This window comes from the organism of the source record quoted next, unplaced genomic scaffold, assembly GCF_019419815.1.
Source record: "Pyrus x bretschneideri cultivar Hongxiangsu unplaced genomic scaffold, Pyrus_bretschneideri_v1 Contig11, whole genome shotgun sequence".
In the NCBI taxonomy this organism is placed as follows: Eukaryota; Viridiplantae; Streptophyta; class Magnoliopsida; order Rosales; family Rosaceae; genus Pyrus; species Pyrus x bretschneideri.
In genome coordinates, this window is record NW_025999402.1 from 8,932,872 (window position 1) to 8,954,831 (window position 21,960).

Consider the following 21,960-nt stretch of genomic DNA (forward strand, 5'->3'; position numbering starts at 1 on the left):
ATAATGTTCACTCTTTCGCTCGAAGTTACGTAAACAATTCTCCCTTTCTTGCACAAAGCTAATTTTTTTTCGTTATCAAAACCCTCCAGCGAGGTTAATTAGCAAAAAGGATTCCAAAGAAAAAACCCTGCCGCAAGGTTTGTCACAAAAAAAAAAAAAAAAAAAAAAAAAAAAATATATATATATATATATATATATATATATATATATATATGTATGTATCTATAAGTACAACCCTCCAGCAAGGTGTCTCTAAAAAGAAAAAATGGAAAAAGCCCTCCAGCAAGTTGCCATTTTATAAAGGGAAAAAACTTCAAAAGGCAATGCAGAGAGTAAATATATATAGTGAAAGAACTGCCGATTGATCACCCCAATTCTTCATCTTCATCCCCATTTCTGCTCCATCTAGATTTCAACTTTCTATCTACCTCTGTGTATTGATTAATGGGTAAGCTCCCCTTTCTTCATTTTCCTCTCTCTCTCTCTCTCTCTCTACTTATAAATTGTTTGAATTATGTCTGCTCTCTGTTCTGTGTTCGTATCAATTCCAATATATGTTTTGCTCCAATAAAGTGATAAATAATGATTACCCAGTTGATCAATTTCTTAGGAAATAACAGATTCTCACTTTATTAGCTCAACCCTTCTTTTAATTTTTGTAATTTTTTCCGAATACAAATGAAAGATTTCAATTTTCTCAGAAACCAATTGGAAGTAAATGGAATTAAATTAACCAAGAAACTTAGAGATAAGTCTGATATTCTTCAATAAACATGAGAAAGAACACTTCTTGCTGCATAAATGTGAGTACTCTGTTTTAAGTCTTTTTTTTTAGGAAAACTAATGAAAATTGTTTGAAAACGTTAAGTTTTAACGATAATGACGAAATAAATGGTAAATTGAACAGTACTATGATTGACTTTTTAGCGTAAAAATGTAGTTTTTCGTTAAAGTGAACAGTACCGAGAGTATTTCATTAAAGTTCCCCCTTTTTTTTTTTTTTTTTTTTTTTTTTTTCCGGTTGGCCTAATTTTGATCTTTGATTTTTTAGGCATTAGTGCTAGTTCTACAATGGCTTACATTCCACCACACAAGCGGTACTCGAAGGAACCGGAGAGGCCATTGCTGACTCCAGAGCTGCTTGCTCCTCAATTCAAGAAAAACTTAAACGTCAAGCCATATAATAAGTCTGATGTGGAATGGACTGTAAAAATAGTTTATGCAGATCATTCTACATCGAGATGGCTCACCATTGGTTTGGATGACGATAACCAATTTCTGCCTTCTGTTAATCTTATGCCCATTTACTTGGAGTCCACTGAGCCGAAAATTGGAGAAAACCGTCTAGCTTTATTCAATACTAGTCTAGATAACGGTTGGTACTCTAATATTTCTTTTTAGTGCATTTATCTTGTATGTTGTTACTTGGGTTGTGGATATGTTTGGTTTTTTTTTTTTTCATGCTTGATATGTGACAGAAGGTGGTGAGGTCAAATGGAATTTGCCAAGGAGCCCTGGGGTATCTATAACAGAAAATGTGCTGGAAGACTTGGTTTCTTCTTTTAAACACGTGAAGAATGAAATGAAGTGCGCAAAGCTCAAAGAAGTAAATCCTACTTTGATTGCTAGAGTGGGGAAAGTACTTTTTCGTAGGTTAGATTTCTCCTTATATGATTCATTGGTTGGCTATTGAGCCTATTGTGCCATTCATTTAGTTGATTGTTTAACCCGATTATGCTTTTTACCTTTATGTTGTTCTTTTATCCGCCTCAGAATACTGGTTGAAGTAGAACAAATAATAGTCTATACTATGATAAAATGTTACATTTGGCATTTTAGTTAAGAAGGTAGGATGCCAAGTTGGACAGTGAAGCAGGATTCTAAAACTCTGCCCTTGGTTTTCGATACCTGATACAATATTATTTGGTATTGATGCTTATTTTGGTATTATTTCGATACTTGTACACTGACAGATGTATAACAATTTTTGTTGAAATCTTTGAATCAGGAGCCCTTCAATTGACATGGAATCCATCAGAAAAAATTTGTGTCCTGAAATCTTGAAACAATTGAGGAAATCATTTTATACAAACATTCCTGTTTCATATAAGGAAAATATTGTGAACGAAGTCGTCCCAAAAATTGGAGTTGATTTCGAAGAGGAGAAAGATACATTCCAAGTAAAGGTATTTCTTTTAGACACATCACCTTACTGAGTTCTGAGTTTATGCTTTCCACAATTCTGACTTTGGCTATTGAATCACTCATCTATGTCCTCCTCGTATAGTTGTCTGATTCCACCAGACCAGATGCAACTCTCTCCTGCAAATGCCGTGTAATGAAAGAACATGGAAAGCTACAACTCTACAAGGCAAGTTTTTTTATTCCTGCCAACTAAATTGGATGAAATGGTATATAGTGATTCAGTTTCATGATTGAGTTGTCATGATACTGATTAAGTATAATCTACTGTGCTTCTAAATATTAGGGTTTTATAACAAAAGTAAACGTTAAACGGGTGAATGTGATTAAGCTTTCCAATTTTTGGAATAATGTGTGAACACCATTTCCGCATCATTAATGGTTCCTTAACTCTTCCCTCTTCCCTGTTGCTTGGCATAGCGTATGTTTACTAAGACTTACATTGCAATGCCAAATTTCTTTATTTTAGATTGAACTGAATCAACTGCGTAACATGGTGATGGACATTTCATGCACTACTAAGAGTCTGGACCTGAGAGTAATGCTATGCACGAAGAGACTTGTAACAGATCTGACTGTAAGCTGCTTCACCCAGTACCTTTTGGAAATTTACATTTCTATTCCTTCTTGTTTCAGCAAAGCAATTTAGTTATAACCTATTTATCATGGAACCACAATCAAAACAAAGAATATAAAATTTTCTGTAAATGTAACCGGACGATGAGGTTTAACCATGGATCAACTGCTGAACTTATGCAGCTTGGAATGTGGTTATGTAATCAGATTCATATGAATTGTTGGTATTTCAGGATGATGAGATGCAAAGCATTAGGGATCTGATTAATTCGGCAATTCTCGATCCATATGTGAAGGGTGGGTTGAGGTGGCCTCTGGGAAAGGAGTCTTCTGGAGATAAATATAAAGTTGTTGGGGTTTGGCACGTAATAGCTAATATGTATAAAAATTCATCACTGAGACTGAAAGTAAGACATGCTGATCGATTCGATTTTAGAACCTTAACTGGGGAAGCTACTTGGGAGACAAGTCTGATGCTGAAAAAGGTCATTTCAATGTTGCAGGTAAGAGTTTCCCTTTCTCTGGGACAATTTTTTTTATTTCATGTACTGAAAGAAAAGATTTATTTGAGAAGGTTTATCGTGTACCGAAATCTCCCTTTCTTTCAATTTTCAGGAAGAGAATGTTGAAGTCAGCTCAATTTCTGAGGTACTCAAGGAAGATGTGCAGCTGATATGGGATAACTTCTTGAGCTGTGAACGTTTTCTAACAAGAAATTGCATGATGTAAATCAATGATCACTTTCTATGCGACGTGTACATATCTGTCTACATCCTGAGTTTTATGTTCAACTTTCGGCATTGTTTGATGAATAATTAGTAACTGTTCTAATGATTTCTTGCAATCCTGCTAGCTATGTGTATCTGGGATAGTTGATGGTTAATGAAATTTTTGCGATTTTACATTTTGATGACTTCATTGCCAGTTAATGCTTCGGCTCAGGTGCTTTCTTACAACACAAGACATTTATATAAAAGAACTAATCTACTTTTTGCTATATGATTGTTCAGGATTGCACACTGTTGAAAATATATACAAATAGACAGGGAATTCGTTTAGGTTAAACTATCAGAATTGACAAATTTCGGACCACTGTCTCGCCTTGCTAGAATGGAACTTGTAGGGAGAGATTTGTGCGGGGAAATTCCACTAAGGAATTTCGGCTAGGGAAACTAAGGAATGGCTGCTCTATTTCTCTACTCCTAACCCTCCCCATATGGCCTCTATTTATAGTGGCTGTAGAAGAATATGCTTGCTCACCAAGCCAATCCCACCATCCTTGGCATATTCCAAGGGAGAATATCTCTTGGTTGTCAATGATATTTCCTTAGAAATATTATTCCAATCCACCTACTAATTTGGGTGGATATTTATTTAATTAATATTAAATAACTCTAAAACATACAAGACACAACCAATTCTTCACTTACACCTACACAGCAAGGCTTCTATCCCTAAGGTTATTACCATTTACTGTTTTACATATGAGAGATACACTATGGATAAACAGAAAATTAAGGCTAGAATTATATGAAATCTTCAATCTTTCTTGAGCTGAAACAGTGGGAACTATACGTGTTCATCGTTTGATTCATAGACATCCGTAGTCTGCTTAAGTTCATCTGATCTTGGATTTTTGCTCACACTGCCCGTCAAATTTGGACGGTTGGTGGAGCTCAACTTCTTCATCTCCATAGTACTCTTTTTCGCTTCGACATCTTTCCCTGAATTCTTGTATGTCATGTATAGGATCATTTGGGCGACGCCAAATAGAAACCCTAACACGTTTGGTAACTGCGCTCATCCGATAAATGTTCGTGTCAGATTTCAAAAATTAGGGCTACCTCAAAATTCCAAGAAATGAAATTGGAAATTGGTACTTACTGCAATGTAGTAATCCTTTGTGAATAATCCGTAGAAGAACCACATGGTGGCACAAAGTGTCAGGAAAAGGGACAAAGAAAATGGCATGAATTCCACACTTTTGGTTCTTATTACCTGCCTCTGCCGGAATGTAAATACATGTCAAATGATAGTGATTGCCATAATTCTAAATTAAAGGAAAAATAGAGATTTATCATTTAACTAGTTAATTAAGTACCATAATGCTTAGAGGAGCAGCAAATACAGCAATGTTAAACACGGCACAAATCCATCCAACAGCGCAAATGCGCGCTGTCCCTCCAAGAAGGAAGACGGTGACTGCCAGCACCAACCCGAAAGCGGCTACATTTACTAGCAGGATCAAACTCAGTGTAGTAATCTGCCAGCCATGATCAAAGTATAAGCATATATCCAATTTAAATAGCATACATATCTGCATATGTGTTTTCTTTAGTACTCCCTAACAAACAATAAGACAAAAAGAGCCATGCAAAATGTATGCCTCTGACCTTGTCCTTCTTGGATGCGTATACAATGTAGAGGATGAGGTAAGTAACTTCGATAACGATTCCAATGCCGTTGATGCTGACGATCAAATAAGCATTTGTCTTGAGGACTCCATAATACAACAATAGAGTTGCACTGAGTAGGGCAACCACGTAAGGTATGGATTGGAACCCTTTCGATGATTTCTTCTTGTATATTGTGTAAAACGTTGGTCTGCAGAGAGAGAGAGAGAGAGAGAGAGAGAGTTACGCTAATGCAACTTATTCATAAAGATTTGAATTAGGGTTTAAGTACGTGGTTGTTTGTTTAGAGTAAAAGGGTCTTACATTGGCGCCAAAAACACCATGAATGATACAATGTTACCTGTGAAACCATGACAATAATCCAAAGCTTGTGTCAGAATTAGATAATAGGAATAATATCATAAAACAACTTGAAAATTTTAGATTTTTAAAGAACTTTTTAGAAGAATGAAGTTTGAGTGAGCATTTTAATTAATTACCTACTTAATTGTATATAACCATATCTGAATAGAAGAGAGAAAGAAAATTGATATACACAATTATATATTTACATACCTAAGAGACCGAATATGAAAGCCAGTTGTTCGGTATTCAAGAACTGCATTCTGCTGCTGATGATTGATGAATATTTATGTTTTAAATTTGTAGTTTTTTCCCTTCTTTTTCTTGTGAAGCTTTTTTCAGCACCTTTGTTTGCAGTAGTTAATTCGACACCGCAAAAAAGCTTAAGGATTCCATTTTTCAGGTACCCTTTTATAGCAAGGTATAAGTTAAAAAGTTAGGCAACTCATCAACTACGTGACAAACTGAGACTGAAATGAAACTTCCATCTTCGTTCACAGCTTATCTATGATGATAAGTAACTAATTATATGTGATTGAAGTACCTAACTGGGAGTCCTAAACCATGTAATAGGTGGCTTGGTTATTTTGCATGGCATCCATGAGTTGCCCAGATATTGATGTTGCATATGGGAAATGAAAATACCCACTGATCATACCGTTTTCAATTAACTAACTACTAGCCTAACACACAATTAGAAGTAACATAACTTAATATAAAATTATAATTTACTTTGTCAAGTATCCGATATGTGACTCCGTACATTCTTCAAAAATGAAAGCTTAGAAAGATTAAATAGTAAATACCATCTTAATTACGGCGTTGCTCCATTTTTTTTTTTTTACTTTTGATCCTTATGTTTTTAGTTTGGATAAACTTTATCATTATGCTATCCATTAACAATCTTGGTCCCTTTTGCTTAGCTACGCCTCTGCGTGCTATGCACGTGTAAAACAACACTTAAGTTAGACAAAAAGAAGAAAAAAAAAAAACCAAAATAGTTAAGGAATTAAAACACAATGATTGAATTGGATAAATTAAAATTTTCAAGTAAAACGTATAGATTTAAAAGATATTTAATTCAAATTAAGAATAACATTTTGTCCACTATGCACATAAATGGCTCGTATGTAAAGTATTTTTAAATGACTGAAAGTGCTATTATATAAAATAATTTTGAAAACAACCCTTAGTAAAAATATAATTTAATCTTAGAAAAGCACTTGAAGTGCTTACTGTAATTAAGAAGCACATAATTACTGTTTTTTGCATAATGCACTCAAATACTTTTAGAATCCAAAAATATTTTCTTTAAAAGTACTTTTAATCATTTAAAAACACTTAATAAACGAGCTAAAAGTATTCAACAACACCATTCTCTCTAAAATTATATTTAAATATCTTTAAATTTTAATGATTAGGGAAGTGTGATCTGCAAATTTTAGAGGACACTCTTCTGCATCTTTTATTAAAAGGGATGTGATTTTCATACATCTATTTTTAGTTCTTACAAACTTTTCTAATTTTCAATCGTCGAATTAAATAAACTGAAGAAGATCAAGCAATAGCAATTAAAAAAAGTATGAAAAAAGTGAACAAGAGCGTGCTAAATTAGGAACTTTAGGTTTACACAAAGATGGGAACCTCCCAATTTCGACGCAAATATTGGATCCTAGCTAGCTAGGAAATACCTATGTATGATGTGACAGTTGAGAGACTACCAAATTTTACCAATCAACCACTACGGGTCGAGGCTTCTTAATTGTTTGGTCTGCCCTACAATTATTTTTTATATGCCAGGAAGTTGTGGTAATATTGAAAAGAGGTGCGATATTCACACATTATTTTTTATTTCTCACATATTTTTTTAATTTTCGGTCATCGGATAGGATGAATTGAATAAAATCAAAGAATATAAATTAATAAGAGGTGTGTGAGAAGTAAAAAGGGATGTGTGGATAGCACACCCCTAATATAGTTCAAATTATTTATGAGTTTATGTAAAGTTCACTTCTTTAGTAATGTGTTATTTATTCTCAATACGTTTTTTTACGTCTGGTGAATTTTCAAATTTAATATGAGGACAACACAAACAGAGTGACGTAGAACATGTGTGGCCGTTAGGCTTCACATCTGGAACAACCTGCTCTGATACCAAGAAGAAAGTTAAGATTCTACTATAAAAGTAATTGCCAATATGGGAGTAGCCTAATTTATGTATAAACTCATGTAAGGTCTCTCCTCCCATCAATCTGAATTCATTCTCCACACACCCCCTCATGTATAGTGTGTTGAGTGTATGAATCCCACCTCGGGTAAATTAAGGATATTGTATGTGCTTATAAATAATTGAGCTACTTCTCAGATTGCCAATTGGTTTTATGGTGAAATCTCAACTTTTCATAATATCAGAGTAAGTTGTCTCACATGTAAGCCCTAATGACCACACGTACTCTATGTCACCCGATTTGTATTATCCACGTGCTAGGCTTGAAAATTCGCCACAGTTAGAGGGCATTTTGAGAATAAATTCTACATTAATAAAAAAATGAACCTTACATGTGTTTATAAATAATTGAATTACTTCGTATAAAGCTAATTATTTTATGGTGAAATTTTAACTTTCATCACTGATGGAACAGTTCGAGGCTTCTAACCAAGAGATACCATCAAACGACATCTCAAATTAGGCCAAAAGTCAAATTTGTACTTGTACTTTAGGTTTTGTGGTTTCAATTTTGAAGCCATAATATACTTAAATATAAAATTGGTACAAAAGATAAATGTACCGCAATCAAGTTCTACAAAGATAAATTTACAGAAATGAAAAGTACTAAAGAAGAAACAATTACCATTGGGAATTAGTATTTTAAAATTTTTACTATGCACTTCAAACTTTCTGTAAGAACTGCAAAATAAAATTTTTTAAATGTCAATAAAAATTTCCATTAATTAGGCCGTCCATGATGTTTTTCTTAGAAGCTACATTGCATACACCTAGATGATCACTCAATATCCATTTCCATTTAAACACAGAGACGGCTTTTACAACACTTTCTATAACTGGGTTGTTTGCTTGCCCTCAACCTTTCTGTCATTTGGTAACATAGCGTGGAATTTTAAGCACCACACACACTCATGCATCTACGTATTAACTAGGTTTCAAATAAGGGGTTAATATTTGTGGGGGATAAAATTCGGTTTTGACAAGGACCCATCGCAAGTTATCCAAATGCATGGATCATGGAAGGTCACTATAAGGTTCTTTGGCATAAGTCCAAGAGCGGTAGGCTAAACCAAAAGACAAGTGATTAGTGGCCCACCAATATCATCAGTCTCACTCTCACACTCCGTGCAAGACGTGGAGGGACAAACAGTTAACCCACGTGCACCATCATGTTGGTGACTCCTCGCTCGCGCACGAGAGGAAGGAGGGGCAGAGCGAGATGAGCAATGAACTCCCCTATTGGAGAGGGAGAAAGAATCGAGGGAGTGGTACTTCCTCCTCAAGCACTGAGTTCTGTAAAAGGAGAGATTTTTTTTAATGTGACTGGAATACGTAGCGTTTATCATGTGTTACTGTATTAACGGTGAAATATATGTGTTAAAAAGTTAATAACTTAAAAAATACAATTTCCTACCACTTATATAAAAATATGTGATTTATCACCCATGTTCCTGTTACAATAAAAAATTTCTCCTGTAAAAGGCCTAGAGTACCAACAAGATGGTAGGAGGAGAGAAGTATGAGACCGGCGATCGCTTTATAATGAACTGTAGTCATCTTGAATAAAGATATTGATTTGAGTGTTGGAGAACCTTTTGCAGGTACATCCCCCAAACAAAAAAAAGAACATTTAATAAGCTTAGGAGTGGATGTTTGGAGACGCATCTAGACGAGAGATTCAACCACTGTGCGGATCACAATCAACAAACCTGTGAAGGTGTTTCTTCTTATGAGAAATTTCGCTCCAACAAAGATAAATGTACCATAATCAAATCCCACGAAGATAAACTTATAGAAACGAAACCACAGTACTTAAAAAAATTACCATAATAAATTAATGGCCGTCCACGATGCTTTTTCTTAGAAGCAACATTGAATAGACGTAGATGTTTAATCTGTCCATTTTCTATTTAAACACAGAGACGGTTTTTACAACACTTTCTATAACTGGGTTATTTGCTCTAAATCTTTCTGTCATTTGGTAACATAGCGTGGAATTCTAGGCACCACACACACTCATGCATCTACGTACTAACTAGCTTTCATCCTAAATGAGGATTAATATTCATGCTAGACTCACTGGGGCAAACATGCTAGACTCTCATTGGGGCAAACTTGCCAGCTATTTGTAGTGCACTACATTGCTCGACTCTCAATCTCGACCACACATTCAAACAAGAAATCGCATCGATGAAATTGTTCTATTCCCAATCCAATAACATATTACCATGGACGCGTTTTTCCGGAATACAAGATTAGAGATGATGCAAGTACTTTTTTGGTCATAATTAAAAATCCCGCTGAAAGTTGCCTAATTGCTTAACAATAGCTCATATGTTGTCAAAGTTTAAGGAGTTCTCTTTGATCAGCTTGGAAATCTTTCTTCTTTCTATTTGTGAAAAGGCATATTCTATATATCTTTCTTGCTTATGACAAGCAATGATCAACGGATAAAAATATGTACATCACAGTGATTTGTAGGATAGCGACAACAACTAGTCTACTATGCAAGTGGTAGTGGTAAACCCTTAGATTATATTACATCTTTATTTCCTAATAATCAAGATAAATATGCCCAAATGAAACCGTATACAAACTTTTAATTAAAAAGGAACTCAACACGATAAACAAAAAAATACCATATATGAACCATAATTTAATGTCCCTCCATTTTTATTTGTGCATATTTTCCGATAATTAAACACCAATTTTTTCTAGGCCGAACAAATGCAGAAAAGACCCAAAATTAACACCAAGCCAGAACCTTTGTTGATCATGACTGCAAGTCAGACTAAAAACACATCGGAAGATGTAGACAGTGGTGTTGCTGATGAACTTATCCCTTTATTAATCCTTGCCTTCTGCAATCAAAGAAAAGAAGAAGAGTTATCAATACAGCACATCCACAAATGAGCTATAAATTTTGAGGGTCCTAACCATGTCTGCAAGAGTGTTCTTCCAAGCCTTGTCCATCTCTTCGAAGACAAGATCGATCGTAGGGCGGCCTTTGCTTGATTTGGCAACACAAAGTACTGCAACCTGCAGGATCAATTCAAAGTCTGCCTTGTTGACATTTCCATTCATTCTTGGGTCCTCAAGATCCTCAGGTGGGCGTTTGTTCATACTTATATCCTTCGCCTGCAAAAAAGTAACTAGGATTGTAAATCTATTTTCTCTTTCTCTAGCTCTCGGCGCAAATGAACTGGTGTGTATACTACTATACCTTTCTCGTTAGTTGGTCTCTAGCATCAAGATCTAGCTCAAATACTTTTTGCCCCGATAGCAGTTGCAGAGCAACAATACCGAAACTGTAGACATCACTTGCGCAGGTTAACTTGGCATTGGTCATGTACTCTGGATCCATGTACCCTATGGTTCCTCTAACATCTGTAAATACTTTGCTTTCCTCCATACCCAACATCTTTGCTAGACCGAAATCAGATAGCTTGGGTTCCAAGTTATTGGTCAAAAGGATGTTGGTAAGCTACAAATTAAGCAAACAAGCATTAACATCAATATACTCAAGAGGAATTAATTGTGAATTGGAGAACCATATCAAAGTGAAAGGAAATGATTTCCGCATCCTTCTGCATACCTTCCTTTTTTTGTTATCCTGGTCTTTAGGTTGAATAAATCAAAAGAGGATTAAGGGACAAAAATAAAGAGATGTGCCAATAAAGAAAAAGGGTGTGCGGGAATCTGTTCTCCACGGTTAATTTTACCTTAATATCTCTATGAACAATGCAGCCATCAATATAATGGTGGAGGTATCTCAAAGCAAGTGCACAATCTCTTAGAATCTTAACTCTTCTTTCCCATGTTAAGACAGGATCGTTTCCTGATTTCAATAAATGTTCATTCATGTTATCCTTAAAGAAAATGCATTTCCAAGATGATTAACTTATTAAATACGTTTAGAAATCGATAAGAATCAGAGGAATTACTTAGGAGGTGTTGAGCTAGATTCCCTTTAGCACAATATTCATAAACAAGATATTGTTCACCATCTTCGACGCACCAACCAAAGAGGCAAACCAAGTTTGGATGTCGAACCCTCGAAAGGCCTTCCACTTCTCTAGTAAAAGAATCGGATTTGTTGCTCTTGTTTATGTGCTTAATGGCCACAACTTGCCCGCTCGGAAGAACCCCCTTATAAACTTGACCTGCGCTTCCTCGTCCGAGATCCTTTCTTTCTGTATTGATGGCATTCTCGATCTCGGCCTTGGAGAACCTGTACAGGCCAGACCATGTAGTAATCGGTCCTGAGAGAACCGGTTTTTGAGGCTTCTTCTTGGTCACAAAATGTATCAGCAGGACGATCAGCGTCACTGCGGTGATGCCTATTAAGATTGAAAGTATCGCTTCTGCCAAAGAATCTGATAGGTTAAATGATTAATTTCTTTGAGTACGCATTAACTTTTGTTGTCAATTTTCACCAAAAAGAGTATATTGAATAGTAATACAGCTTTACTTACATTTGAGTTTGACGTAGCCTGGATCTGCATATGGACCGAAAGCGAATACACATGAAACAGAAAATTAATTAAGCAGATAGAATCATAGAAAAAATTTGGGCCAATTGGAAGTTGATTGAGCAAGCATGAGGCAGAAGCAGTTTTCATACCGAAGGCATCTAACAAAGACATACACCACATGTAGTCATTGTCGATCAAAAAGGTATTGTTCATCTTCTCTTCTAAAACAGAAATAACAGCTGCTATACCACATATGCCCGTCTCAGTTGCGTTCCCGTCCTTCACTCCATATGCTTTCAGCAAAGAGTCCCTCAAGCCTAACACCGCCTTGCTGCAATTTCCGCAAACATTGTCAAATGCATTGCTGAGGTTTGCGCATTTCCTTATTGCGTTTTGGAAAGCCTGCTCTGTCTTGATGGATGCAAGAGTTGTGTTCGAGCACGCGCTGCTGCCGTAGTAAAGGTCACCAAAATGACAATTTTCTGCAGACACGCTTCGCTCCTTCTGAAAAGGGCCGCTGCAGTTTTTCCATTCTTGCTGTGAAAGAAAGACGCGGGCGCTGCCCTGCGTCTTGACTGCGTGAATGGCTAAGGCTTTGGACATGGTGGCGAGGACATTTCGACAGCACGGGCTCGTGAGGTAGCTCCCCCACACGTTTATTTTCTGTTTTACGTGATTGAGGCACTCCCCATTTGGTTGGAATGGATTGGATGTGAAGTTTAACACACAGCCTCCTGCAAAAAGGCATGTATAAGCATCTGGTTTCCAAGTTTTTGCATCTACAGTTCAAACAATCATAAATCTTCCTAAGTAGACACAAACGCTGTAAAGTAGTAGATAACCATCTAATGTTAAACGAACACTTGGCTCCTTACGTGAAGGAGTTGTACGTCGTTACTTTGCTAAAATCACAGCCCCGACGAATACGCAAAAATAACTCATTAAAATCACAAAAAAAAAAAAAAAATGTTGTTGCATGTAAGAAACCAAACAATTTCCATTTCAACCACATACATATTTCGATTAATTTATCTAGCTATCAGTCTTTAAATCATTATCCCAGTTCATGTTTCATGTCATTAGAAAATGTTGGGCAGCAAAAGAGAAAAAAAAAAAAAACTAAAATTTAATAAACTAGAAGACACTATGCCTCCCTAGAGGACTAATTTACTAAAAATAAGCACAGGGTCCTTTGGTTTTATGGAACCAACTCTCTACTTTGTTGGATGATGTACGGGTTCAACTCTCTCATACAGTTATTAAAAATTAATAAATAAATAACTAATGACTAAAAGTAAAAGATAAAAGGACCTGAGGGATCTTCTGGTAAAGGTAAATCATCTGCAGAAATTAAGGTAAAATAAGTGACAAGGAGTAAGATGGCAAGCTTGGAAGAAAACTTTCTTCGTGTCATATTTTTTACAAGTTCTATACAAATCCGAGAAACTAAGCAGCGAAAAGTTATGTTTTGTGAAAGATTAACAATGTACCCGAAAGTTTTCCAAGGCAACAGTGGAACTGAATACTTATAGAAACCCTAGCATTCCTCGTCGACGTCGAAAAACGAATAGGGATATTCTTTGTTTCTTCTAGTTTTGGTTCTGAGATAGCCAGCTGCTCTTACAACCTTGATACTTCCGGTCGCTTTGATAATGTACACAAACCATAATTAAGGGATATTAATTAAGTGGTAATTAAAATAACATCCACTTGGAAAGTGGCTCCAAAAGCATATGCTTATTAAGATTTGAACCAATCATCTAATCTTCATTCACATCGCCGCATATACATGTCTCTGTATAAAACTACAAACTAATATCTCCTTATACAACATCATCTTGTTTTATAACAAAAGCTTATGGGGTTTGCTATCTACACACCCATTTTTACTTCATACACACTTTCTTAATTTGCGGCCGTTGGATCGACTGAATTAAAGAAGATCAAAGGACAAAAATTAACAAGGGGTGTGTGAGAAATAAAAAGCCAAGCTTATCTGTTATATGGCAAATTTTTTGGTGCTTATTATGCCTAAATTCCCAACAGTGCTAAAATACTATTTTTCTTACACATGCAATTGCGATATTTTACACTTAATTCATCTAAATTATGGAAGAAATATTACACTAAATTCATATAAATTACGGTGGGAGAAACTTGAGTGCATAGAGGAATCACATTTTTCTAACAAACTTGGCTAAACCAGAGTCTGCCATTACAAGATATGATGCTAATTTTTTGATGGGAGACTATATTCACACACCCCAAATTACTTTCCCAACACCCTTTTATTTTTTTTAAATATTTTTCTATCAAGTGTTAGTGGTGTGTAGAAAATATTAAAAAAAATTAAAAGGGTGTAGGAGAAGTAATTTGAAGTGTGTGAATATAATTTTTTTTTTTTTTTGACACAAACGATATTTTACAACTACGAAAAAGGTATTCAAACTTAGGTATAAAAAAAAGTACAATGCTCTAACCAACTTAATTAAACCTATTTGTCACTACTAGGTATTATTCTTCTTCTTTAAACTAATCGATTTTTCTTTCTTCATAATCTAATTTCTAAGAAGTAGACTAATCCGTAATCATATTGAGAGGAATTGGATTGAGGAGAAATTAAAATAAGGTGGAATCAGAATCAAATTCCTGATGGAGTTGTTTACTAAAACTGTATGGAATCGGAGTAGGAATGATGTTGAGTCCATATAAGTTGTTTACTAATTTATTTCAATCGGAATTAAAATTAGGTTAATTACTAAATTACCCTTACATAAATAAATTATTTTCATACTAATTAATTAAGTTTATATAATTAAATTCATCTATATCTTAATTAAATTAAATTTCTTAATCAGATTCCCTTCTCCACCCATCCCTGCCTTTCCAAACATTCCAATTACCAAATCCACCCCCTTACGCCTCCATAGCCAACCTTGCCTTTCCTTGCACTGCGCTTCACCCCCCTTGCCTTTCCTTGTCCAGTTGCACTGCGGTCTCGTTGCCGTCTCATACCCCAACTATCTTCTTTCATAGTCCGCACCGCACATACCCCAACTATCTTCAGCTTCCCCCTCTTATTTTTCCATCTGCTTCTCATCTCCCTCCATCTCTCTCCAACCACACAGCCACTGGAATATACCCCACAACCACCATAGCAGTGGATCCACCACCACTGCAGCTTCAATTCCAGGTGTTAGCGTGTCATTTAATTGGCAGATGCGGCACCGAACGAGTTTCACCGTTCTTCACCAACGACAACCCATTCCACCAACTTAGTCTTCGAAGCCCATCCATCTAGGGGGTAGTTTGGGGTATAAAAGCTGGATTTCTGGAAGAGCCTTCTTCCTGGAATCTAAATACCACCTCCATCTAGGGGATCCAATTCAGGGAGATTTAGGGATCCAATTCCTGATTTTAAGTGGACCCCATCTTGTTTTTCATTCCGGAAATGTTAGTAAACGGCTTGAATGCATGGAAAAGAATGCAATTCCGTTTCTTGCCATTCCGTTCCGGTTTGATAAACACGTCCTTAAGAGTGAATCAAACTCCCATCAAACAACTTACGAACCCAGTAAACAAATCTCTCGTGGACTCGGCCTTTCACATCCCAACAACTTTAAAACTCAGAGAGCGACAAAAACACAGAGGACTACATGCATATTGATGACGACATGCGGATGAGAGGCTGCTGATCTAGAGGACGACATGCAACCGCTTGATGTGTTGGGAGAAAAACTGTAGAAGCTTTTAGGAGGAGAGGAATCCGGAAAGTGATGTGAAAAGAAGTGGAGGTGAAATATTGTTTATTACTTTACTTTTATGCTCCAGTCCATACTTTGATAACAAAAAAAATAAAGTTTAAACGAAAAATTGGTGATATTGTTTATTTTAACGAAAAATCATATTTTTACACTAAAATGTCAAATTTAGTACTAGTAATTTTACTATTTATTTTGTTTTTATAGTTAAAACTTAAAATTTTTAATCTATTTTCATTAATTTTTCTTAAAAAAAAATTGAGAAACACACAGCCACATGGTTGGATTTAGAGAGAGCGTTTTAAAAGGACTTGGTCAGTAATTATATCTACAGCATCTTTTGCATTCCAATTTTTTATGCAATATCAAATAGGTTTGACTATAAAAGTGGTCAGGGCAGGCTCCATAATTCATATAGACACCAGTAAAAGTTAATAATTTCCAAAAAAAAATGCATTTTTTGTCAAGTATCTGTTGGGCACCGTTTTTAAGTGTAAAAATTGTAAAATGCACCAATGTTTTTTCAGGGTCACATCTTTCGTCAAATGTGCCCGATTTGGGAATAGTGTCTCAAGAACGGTATCCTATAGCCCTTTTTCTAGTAATGAAATAGTCTGAAAACAAAGTATCTCGTGTCATTAATAGAGTGAAATCATGCCATATCAAAGTTGGAAAAGACAAGTTCATGTTAACAAAATAATGTGCTAACACATTACCTTCGCAATATATATGTGAGAGGTGCAAAAAGTCATATTTCGAATGCGGTCCAAAAAAATATACATTGCATACGAAGAAGCCAAGGAGGATCAAAATCAATCGATTTGAGATTAGAAATAACACTAGAAAAGTCATTTTTCAGCCAAAGACAATGTCAACCCGTCTGATATACAAACTCTACACCAGTAATAAACTGCTAATAATTCTGCAAAAGAAGAATTGTGATGACCAATCCCTTAGCAGAAACCACCAAGAAATTGACCATGACTATCCCGGAAAACTCCTTCACAGTAGGACCAGGATTTTCCTTTAGACAAACTATCTGTATTAAGTTTAATCCAAAGAAACCAAAGTACAAGAAGAATAGTTGACGTCTTGCGAAGAATAGGTTGGATCCCTTAAAAAAAATGTGATACGATACGAGTGGAAAAAGCTAACTCTCTACTGTAAAACTCCTGAAGCTATTAAATTGGAGAAATTCTTTGAGTTGATATCCTCTTTTGGAGTTAATCTCTTTTTTTTTTTTTTTTTTTTTGTGTGTGTGTGTGAATATTATCTACCATTTTAGATATTTTGTATTGTGAGTCAAAGGTTGCGTAGAACTTCTACCAAACTTTTTGTTTCAAGTATTTGCTCGTTCGGGTATATTTCGAGAATTTCAGCCAAAATTGTTTCACGTTGTTTGATGAGGCTCCCTGGGCAGCCAAGATTTTTAATTTTTATCTTGTAATTATATGAATACGTGGTTTTTGCCATAAGTTCTTGTTTTAGATCAAGGGACTTGAAAATGACTAGAATACAGAAAACTTTTAAATGACACATTTTGGTGTCTTTGTAGTGTTTTAGTTTTGTAGCACTTGGGTAGTTAGTTAATATTATTCTTGTAGTGTATTTTTAATAATCTAAGTCTGGAGTTCCTTAGAACTTTTGTATAAAGTTCTTTGTCCAAATATAGAAATTCAAAATTCGAAATGTGTTTATAGTCTTGAGAGAAAAAATAAACAAAGTTTTCTTATTTGAATGTGTTCTACTCCCATGTCAAGATTTATACGGGTTTAATATACTATATGGTTTTCATAGGTTATTAGAGAAATCACTTCATTCGGTATATGCATGGAAAGTAAACTTGTTTGCATTCAGAATGCGATTTGGCTCTTTTATTCGTTGAAACATTTGGGTGATTCTGCCCATCAGTAATTTTTTGTAGAGAGTGAAGGCCAAATTGAACTGTCGTAAATTTTTGTTTTCGTTTATAATCTGAGGTTGAATCAACTATCACAAGAATTAGGCCAAAACAAATGTATTGAGGGCAATTAACTTCTGTGAAGGAGAAGCAAATGAAAGGCTGTCATAACATTTTTTAAGGGAATGGATTTCTGATTATTTACATTCCGGGGAAAAAGAACGAATGCCTCTGAAATAATGAACTGTGTGCAGGCCAGAATTCGAAGTGAAAATTCTGAAGTATGGCATTGGCTGGATGCTCGGTCTTCTTTTCCCATAAAGATAGTATAGGAAATGCTTGTATTAGGTTGGGACTTACAAGTGATGAAAGGCATTCTATACAATCACGACAATGGCTATCTTCACGATCAAGATTATTGGTAATACATGTCACGTCTTTACCTTCTTATCTTTTTCCTGTTGGATTGCTCATGCTTCCTGTTGTGATTGGCTCATATTATGAGTTGGCAACAATTTCATCTCAACCATGTGGAGTGCTAGCTACTTTCGGCTAAAGAAAGGGACAAAGAAAAAGGGGGACATCATTATGATGTCTAGCCCTTGATTTGTGGCTTTTACAAAGGCAAAGAATTGGCCTTGTTGATGAGCCGAAAGAGAGAAGAGGAGAGAGAGAAGGCGGGGCCTTTTGTTTATATTAAGGCATTTGGTTATGCCTTTGTGAAGAGTGAATGAGAGCATCCAAGGGGGAGAGCATTCGGCTCTCCCATGGAAAATGTTGAACATGGGTTGAGAGAAAATCAAGAGAGCTAGAGTGAAAAGTATTCTAGTGAAAGAACTCTTGGGGTAGAGTGAGGCTCTTGGGAAAATTCTGTGAGTGGGTGTACAAGGGATATGGGATTGGGTTATGTCGATTTAACTCATGTATACTTGTACTGTTATTCTCATAGTGAACAGCAATATCTCTCCGGGGACGTAGGCAGTTTTTTGCTGAACCTCGTAAATTTCTCTATGTATTTATTTCTTGTATTTTATTTTGTTCAACTGTGTGTGATTTTGGTGAGGTTGTAATCTGAATCTCGGTTCCGCACTAACGAACGGGCCAAGGCACAACAATTGGTATCAGAGCATCGTTGGGGGCTTTGGTTCGTTGGAGGTCCAGATTTGTTGTTCACCATGGAATTTTCAGTTGAGCAGTTTAAAGGGAGAGGCGGTTTTGCTCTTGGTAAAGGAGAGTAATGGAAGCCTGAAGAAATGGAAGCCGTGTTTAGGGATGCTTGGATCAACTGCTAAAGTTGATGTTGAGGAAGAAGACAAATGCCTCTTTCTTCTTACCTCACTTTCAGATTTGTACGAGAACCTTGTGAAACTTTACTGAAAGGAAAGAAACAGTAAGTTTGGAGCAGGTGCAAGCTTCTTTGGTGTGGAATGATACACACAAGAGACCATGGATGATGGTGGGCACAAGACTGCTTAAGCTATTCAAGGTTGAAATCGTGGAAGAAAATTGGAAAGAGGATCTGAGAGACAGCAGGTTCGGATCCGGTTCCGGAGGCAAGGGTCCACAGTGCTACGGGTGCAAGGCCGGGTTAGCAAGTTTGTGGTGGAAGACTTTGAGTATGCCCTCTAGGTACTTGAAGCAACACTTCTCCTGGTGATGTTTAGTCTCAAGTGTTGCAGGGGTTTTGCAGCAGGTGGAGCTATGGGATTCACAGGTGATGAGAAGGTCCTGAGGTAGGAGGAAGTGTGGGAATTTTGTCTGGCTCGATGGGTTGTTGCTGGAAATAGGCGCGCTGACGAGTTTCCAGGTTGCAGACAATGAAGAGGAGGAAAACCTGCTGGAGGAGACGATGATGTGTTGAGATCTTGTCTGAAGCTAAATGGTGATTTTTAGCTTGCAGCAGCTGCACATGCATTGGCAGTAACTGAATCGGAACAGGACCAACGAGGTGGATTCAGAGTGTGCATGCTGGTACGTAAGGCCAATGGGCTTTGGTGATGGGTGCAAGGATTTTTGCATGGTGTATTCGCCAAGGTGGAGATTGTTGTGATTGGCTCATATTATGAGTTGGCAACAATTTCATCTCAACCATGTGGAGTGCTAGCTACTTTCGGCTAAAGAAAGGGACAAAGAAAAAGGGGGACATCATTATGATGTCTAGCCCTTGATTTGTGGCTTTTACAAAGGCAAATAATTGGCCTTGTGTGATGAGCCGAAAGAGAGAAGAGGAGAGAGAGAAGGCAGGGCCTTTTGTTTATATTAAGGCATTTGGTTATGCCTTTGTGAAGAGTGAATGAGAGCATCCAAGGGGGAGAGCATTCGGCTCTCCCATGGAAAAGGTTGAACATGGGTTGAGAGAAAATCAAGAGAGCTAGAGTGAAAAGTATTCTAGTGAAAGAACTCTTGGGGTAGAGTGAGGCTCTTGGGAAAATTCTGTGAGTGGGTGTACAAGGGATATGGGATTGGGTTATGTCGATTTAACTCATGTATACTTGTACTGTTATTCTCATAGTGAAGAGCAATATCTCTCCGGGGACGTAGGCAGTTTTTTGCCGAACCTCGTAAATTTCTCTGTGTATTTATTTCTTGTATTTTATTTTGTTCAACTGTGTGTGATTTTGGTGAGGTTGTAATCTGAATCTCGGTTCCGCACTAACGAACGAGCCAAGGCACAACACTTCCATCCATTTATGTGGCGGTTTCCACCATTTTGTTTCTCATTTGGTTTCTGCATAAGCCCAGAAACCTTACGAGAACACATGTATATTGTGTAAGATATAGAACACACCGGATGACTACATATTTGTGTACTGTGGAAGGAATGACGCATGGGATGGAAACGGTGGTGCTGTTGTACATACAAGGAGTTCAGTTTTGCAAGAACGCATTGTTCCTGACCTTGAAAGAGCAGCTAAAAGTGTAGGAAGGGACTTCAGCAAGTTTATCTGAACAGACAATACTTGTGGACCTGAGCCTCCGCTTGTAGAGAGGTTGCAAATGACAATTCAAGAAGGGGAAAATACCATTATAGAGGAAGTTAAACAGATAGAGGGGGGAAGTTGAAAAGGGTGAACAGTCTGAGTTGACATTGTTCCAAAAGTTACTGGAAGGGTTTAACGAGCTTAAACAAGACGAGGAGAACTTCTTGAGAGGTCTTCTCAAAGAAGAGATGGATCAGCTGAGCGACCTAAAAATCGAAGCAGGTGAAGCAGAAAAACTTTTTGGACAAACTCTTCCGCTGAAGAAGCTAAGATAATTGAGTGTTATGAAACAGTGAGCATATTGCTTCTTGTTTATACCATATTGTATTTTATTTATTTTTGTAGAATGTAAGCTGATATTACAGGTTATTCTTGTTAGAATCTAGAGACTATGATCTCTATTGTAAGGAGTGAAGCGAAAATGGAGATGAAAGATTTCTAGAAAATCTCAGAGAGTTGCAGAGAGGATATTCATACAGAGCAAAAATTGCTTCATTCATTCACTCACAGCACACAAGGCATGTGCAAGAATAAAACCGTTGGGAGGAGAGAGAGATTCTCTCTTACAAAGTTCAATCTCCACCATTCATGTAATCTACCCTATAAGATAGCTACAAGTGGCAACACACACTACTATCAATAAGATTACATCTTAGCTGTCCAATTGGAATATAATCCAATGGCTCACATTTAAATCTGAAATACTAAAAGTTATGCTAATATTTCTCTAGCACAAGCACTTATATTCCAACACTCTCTTCTAAGTGTTGTGTTGAGATTACTCCAAGCTTCTTTCTCAGGTATTCGAACTGATCTCTAGCCAATGCCTTGGTAAGGATATCTGCAACTTGCTCCTCAGTCTTGTAGTACAGTAGATCAATCTCCCCATCTTGTAATGTATCTCGAATGAAGTGAAATCGTCTGTTTATGTGCCTTGTCTTATGATGATGCATAAGATTCTTGGTTATGGCTATATCAGATGTATTATCGCATAGAATTGTTGTAGGCTCAACCTGTTCTTCACCAAAATCTGAGAGAACAAATCTCAACCAGATTGCTTGTGCAGTGGCTTCTGCTGCACT

General features: G+C 36.5%; 3 protein-coding genes across 5 annotated transcripts; 1 reads left to right on the forward strand and 2 right to left on the reverse strand.

Annotated features, from left to right (window-relative positions):
- Window positions 1–230: 230 nt before the first annotated feature.
- Window positions 231–3,682, forward strand: LOC103930352. Of its 2 annotated transcripts, none has more exons than XM_018643279.2 (8): window positions 231–448; window positions 1,052–1,375; window positions 1,482–1,653; window positions 2,009–2,186; window positions 2,288–2,371; window positions 2,672–2,779; window positions 3,012–3,281; window positions 3,394–3,682. In XM_018643279.2, exons 1-8 carry the CDS (start codon window positions 445–447, stop codon window positions 3,505–3,507), a joined length of 1,254 nt encoding a protein of 417 aa, XP_018498795.2. In that variant the 5' UTR covers window positions 231–444; the 3' UTR covers window positions 3,508–3,682. The 2 variants fall into 2 exon arrangements, with proteins under 2 accessions (XP_018498795.2, XP_018498794.2); XM_018643278.2 differs by having other exon boundaries at window positions 233–448; window positions 1,479–1,653.
- Window positions 3,683–3,828: 146 nt separating this feature from the next.
- LOC103930351 (bidirectional sugar transporter NEC1) lies at window positions 3,829–5,927 on the reverse strand. The gene is made up of 6 exons (XM_009339672.3): window positions 5,748–5,927; window positions 5,496–5,532; window positions 5,172–5,382; window positions 4,880–5,041; window positions 4,663–4,782; window positions 3,829–4,572 (listed from the first exon to the last, which is right to left on the reverse strand). The coding sequence occupies exons 1-6, from the start codon at window positions 5,794–5,796 to the stop codon at window positions 4,348–4,350; spliced, it is 804 nt and encodes a 267-aa protein (XP_009337947.2). The 5' UTR covers window positions 5,797–5,927; the 3' UTR covers window positions 3,829–4,347.
- A 4,367-nt stretch (window positions 5,928–10,294) lies between these two features.
- On the reverse strand, window positions 10,295–13,245 carry LOC103930350 (putative leucine-rich repeat receptor-like serine/threonine-protein kinase At2g19230). Of its 2 annotated transcripts, XM_048573239.1 has the most exons (8): window positions 13,079–13,245; window positions 12,386–12,970; window positions 12,237–12,260; window positions 11,706–12,137; window positions 11,484–11,599; window positions 10,985–11,245; window positions 10,699–10,899; window positions 10,295–10,622 (listed from the first exon to the last, which is right to left on the reverse strand). In XM_048573239.1, exons 2-8 carry the CDS (start codon window positions 12,837–12,839, stop codon window positions 10,548–10,550), a joined length of 1,563 nt encoding a protein of 520 aa, XP_048429196.1. In that variant the 5' UTR covers window positions 12,840–12,970; window positions 13,079–13,245; the 3' UTR covers window positions 10,295–10,547. The 2 variants fall into 2 exon arrangements, with proteins under 2 accessions (XP_048429196.1, XP_009337946.2); XM_009339671.2 differs by having other exon boundaries at window positions 12,386–13,245.
- Window positions 13,246–21,960: the final 8,715 nt, after the last annotated feature.

Coding starts and splice junctions, on each gene's coding strand:
- LOC103930350 (XM_048573239.1), bottom strand. CDS start 12,839: ATGTCCAAAGCCTTAGCCATTCACGCAGTCAAGACGCAGGGCAGCGCC. Junction 11,246..11,483: donor TTGTTCATAGAGATATTAAG/GTAAAATTAACC, acceptor CTTAATTTGTAG/CTTACCAACATCCTTTTGAC. Junction 10,900..10,984: donor GAGACCAACTAACGAGAAAG/GTATAGTAGTAT, acceptor ACTTTTTTGCAG/GCGAAGGATATAAGTATGAA.
- LOC103930352 (XM_018643278.2), top strand. Junction 2,780..3,011: donor GACTTGTAACAGATCTGACT/GTAAGCTGCTTC, acceptor TTGGTATTTCAG/GATGATGAGATGCAAAGCAT. Junction 3,282..3,393: donor AGGTCATTTCAATGTTGCAG/GTAAGAGTTTCC, acceptor TTCAATTTTCAG/GAAGAGAATGTTGAAGTCAG.
- LOC103930351 (XM_009339672.3), bottom strand. CDS start 5,796: ATGCAGTTCTTGAATACCGAACAACTGGCTTTCATATTCGGTCTCTTA. Junction 5,533..5,747: donor TTTCATATTCGGTCTCTTAG/GTATGTAAATAT, acceptor ATGGTTTCACAG/GTAACATTGTATCATTCATG. Junction 5,042..5,171: donor ACGCATCCAAGAAGGACAAG/GTCAGAGGCATA, acceptor CATGGCTGGCAG/ATTACTACACTGAGTTTGAT.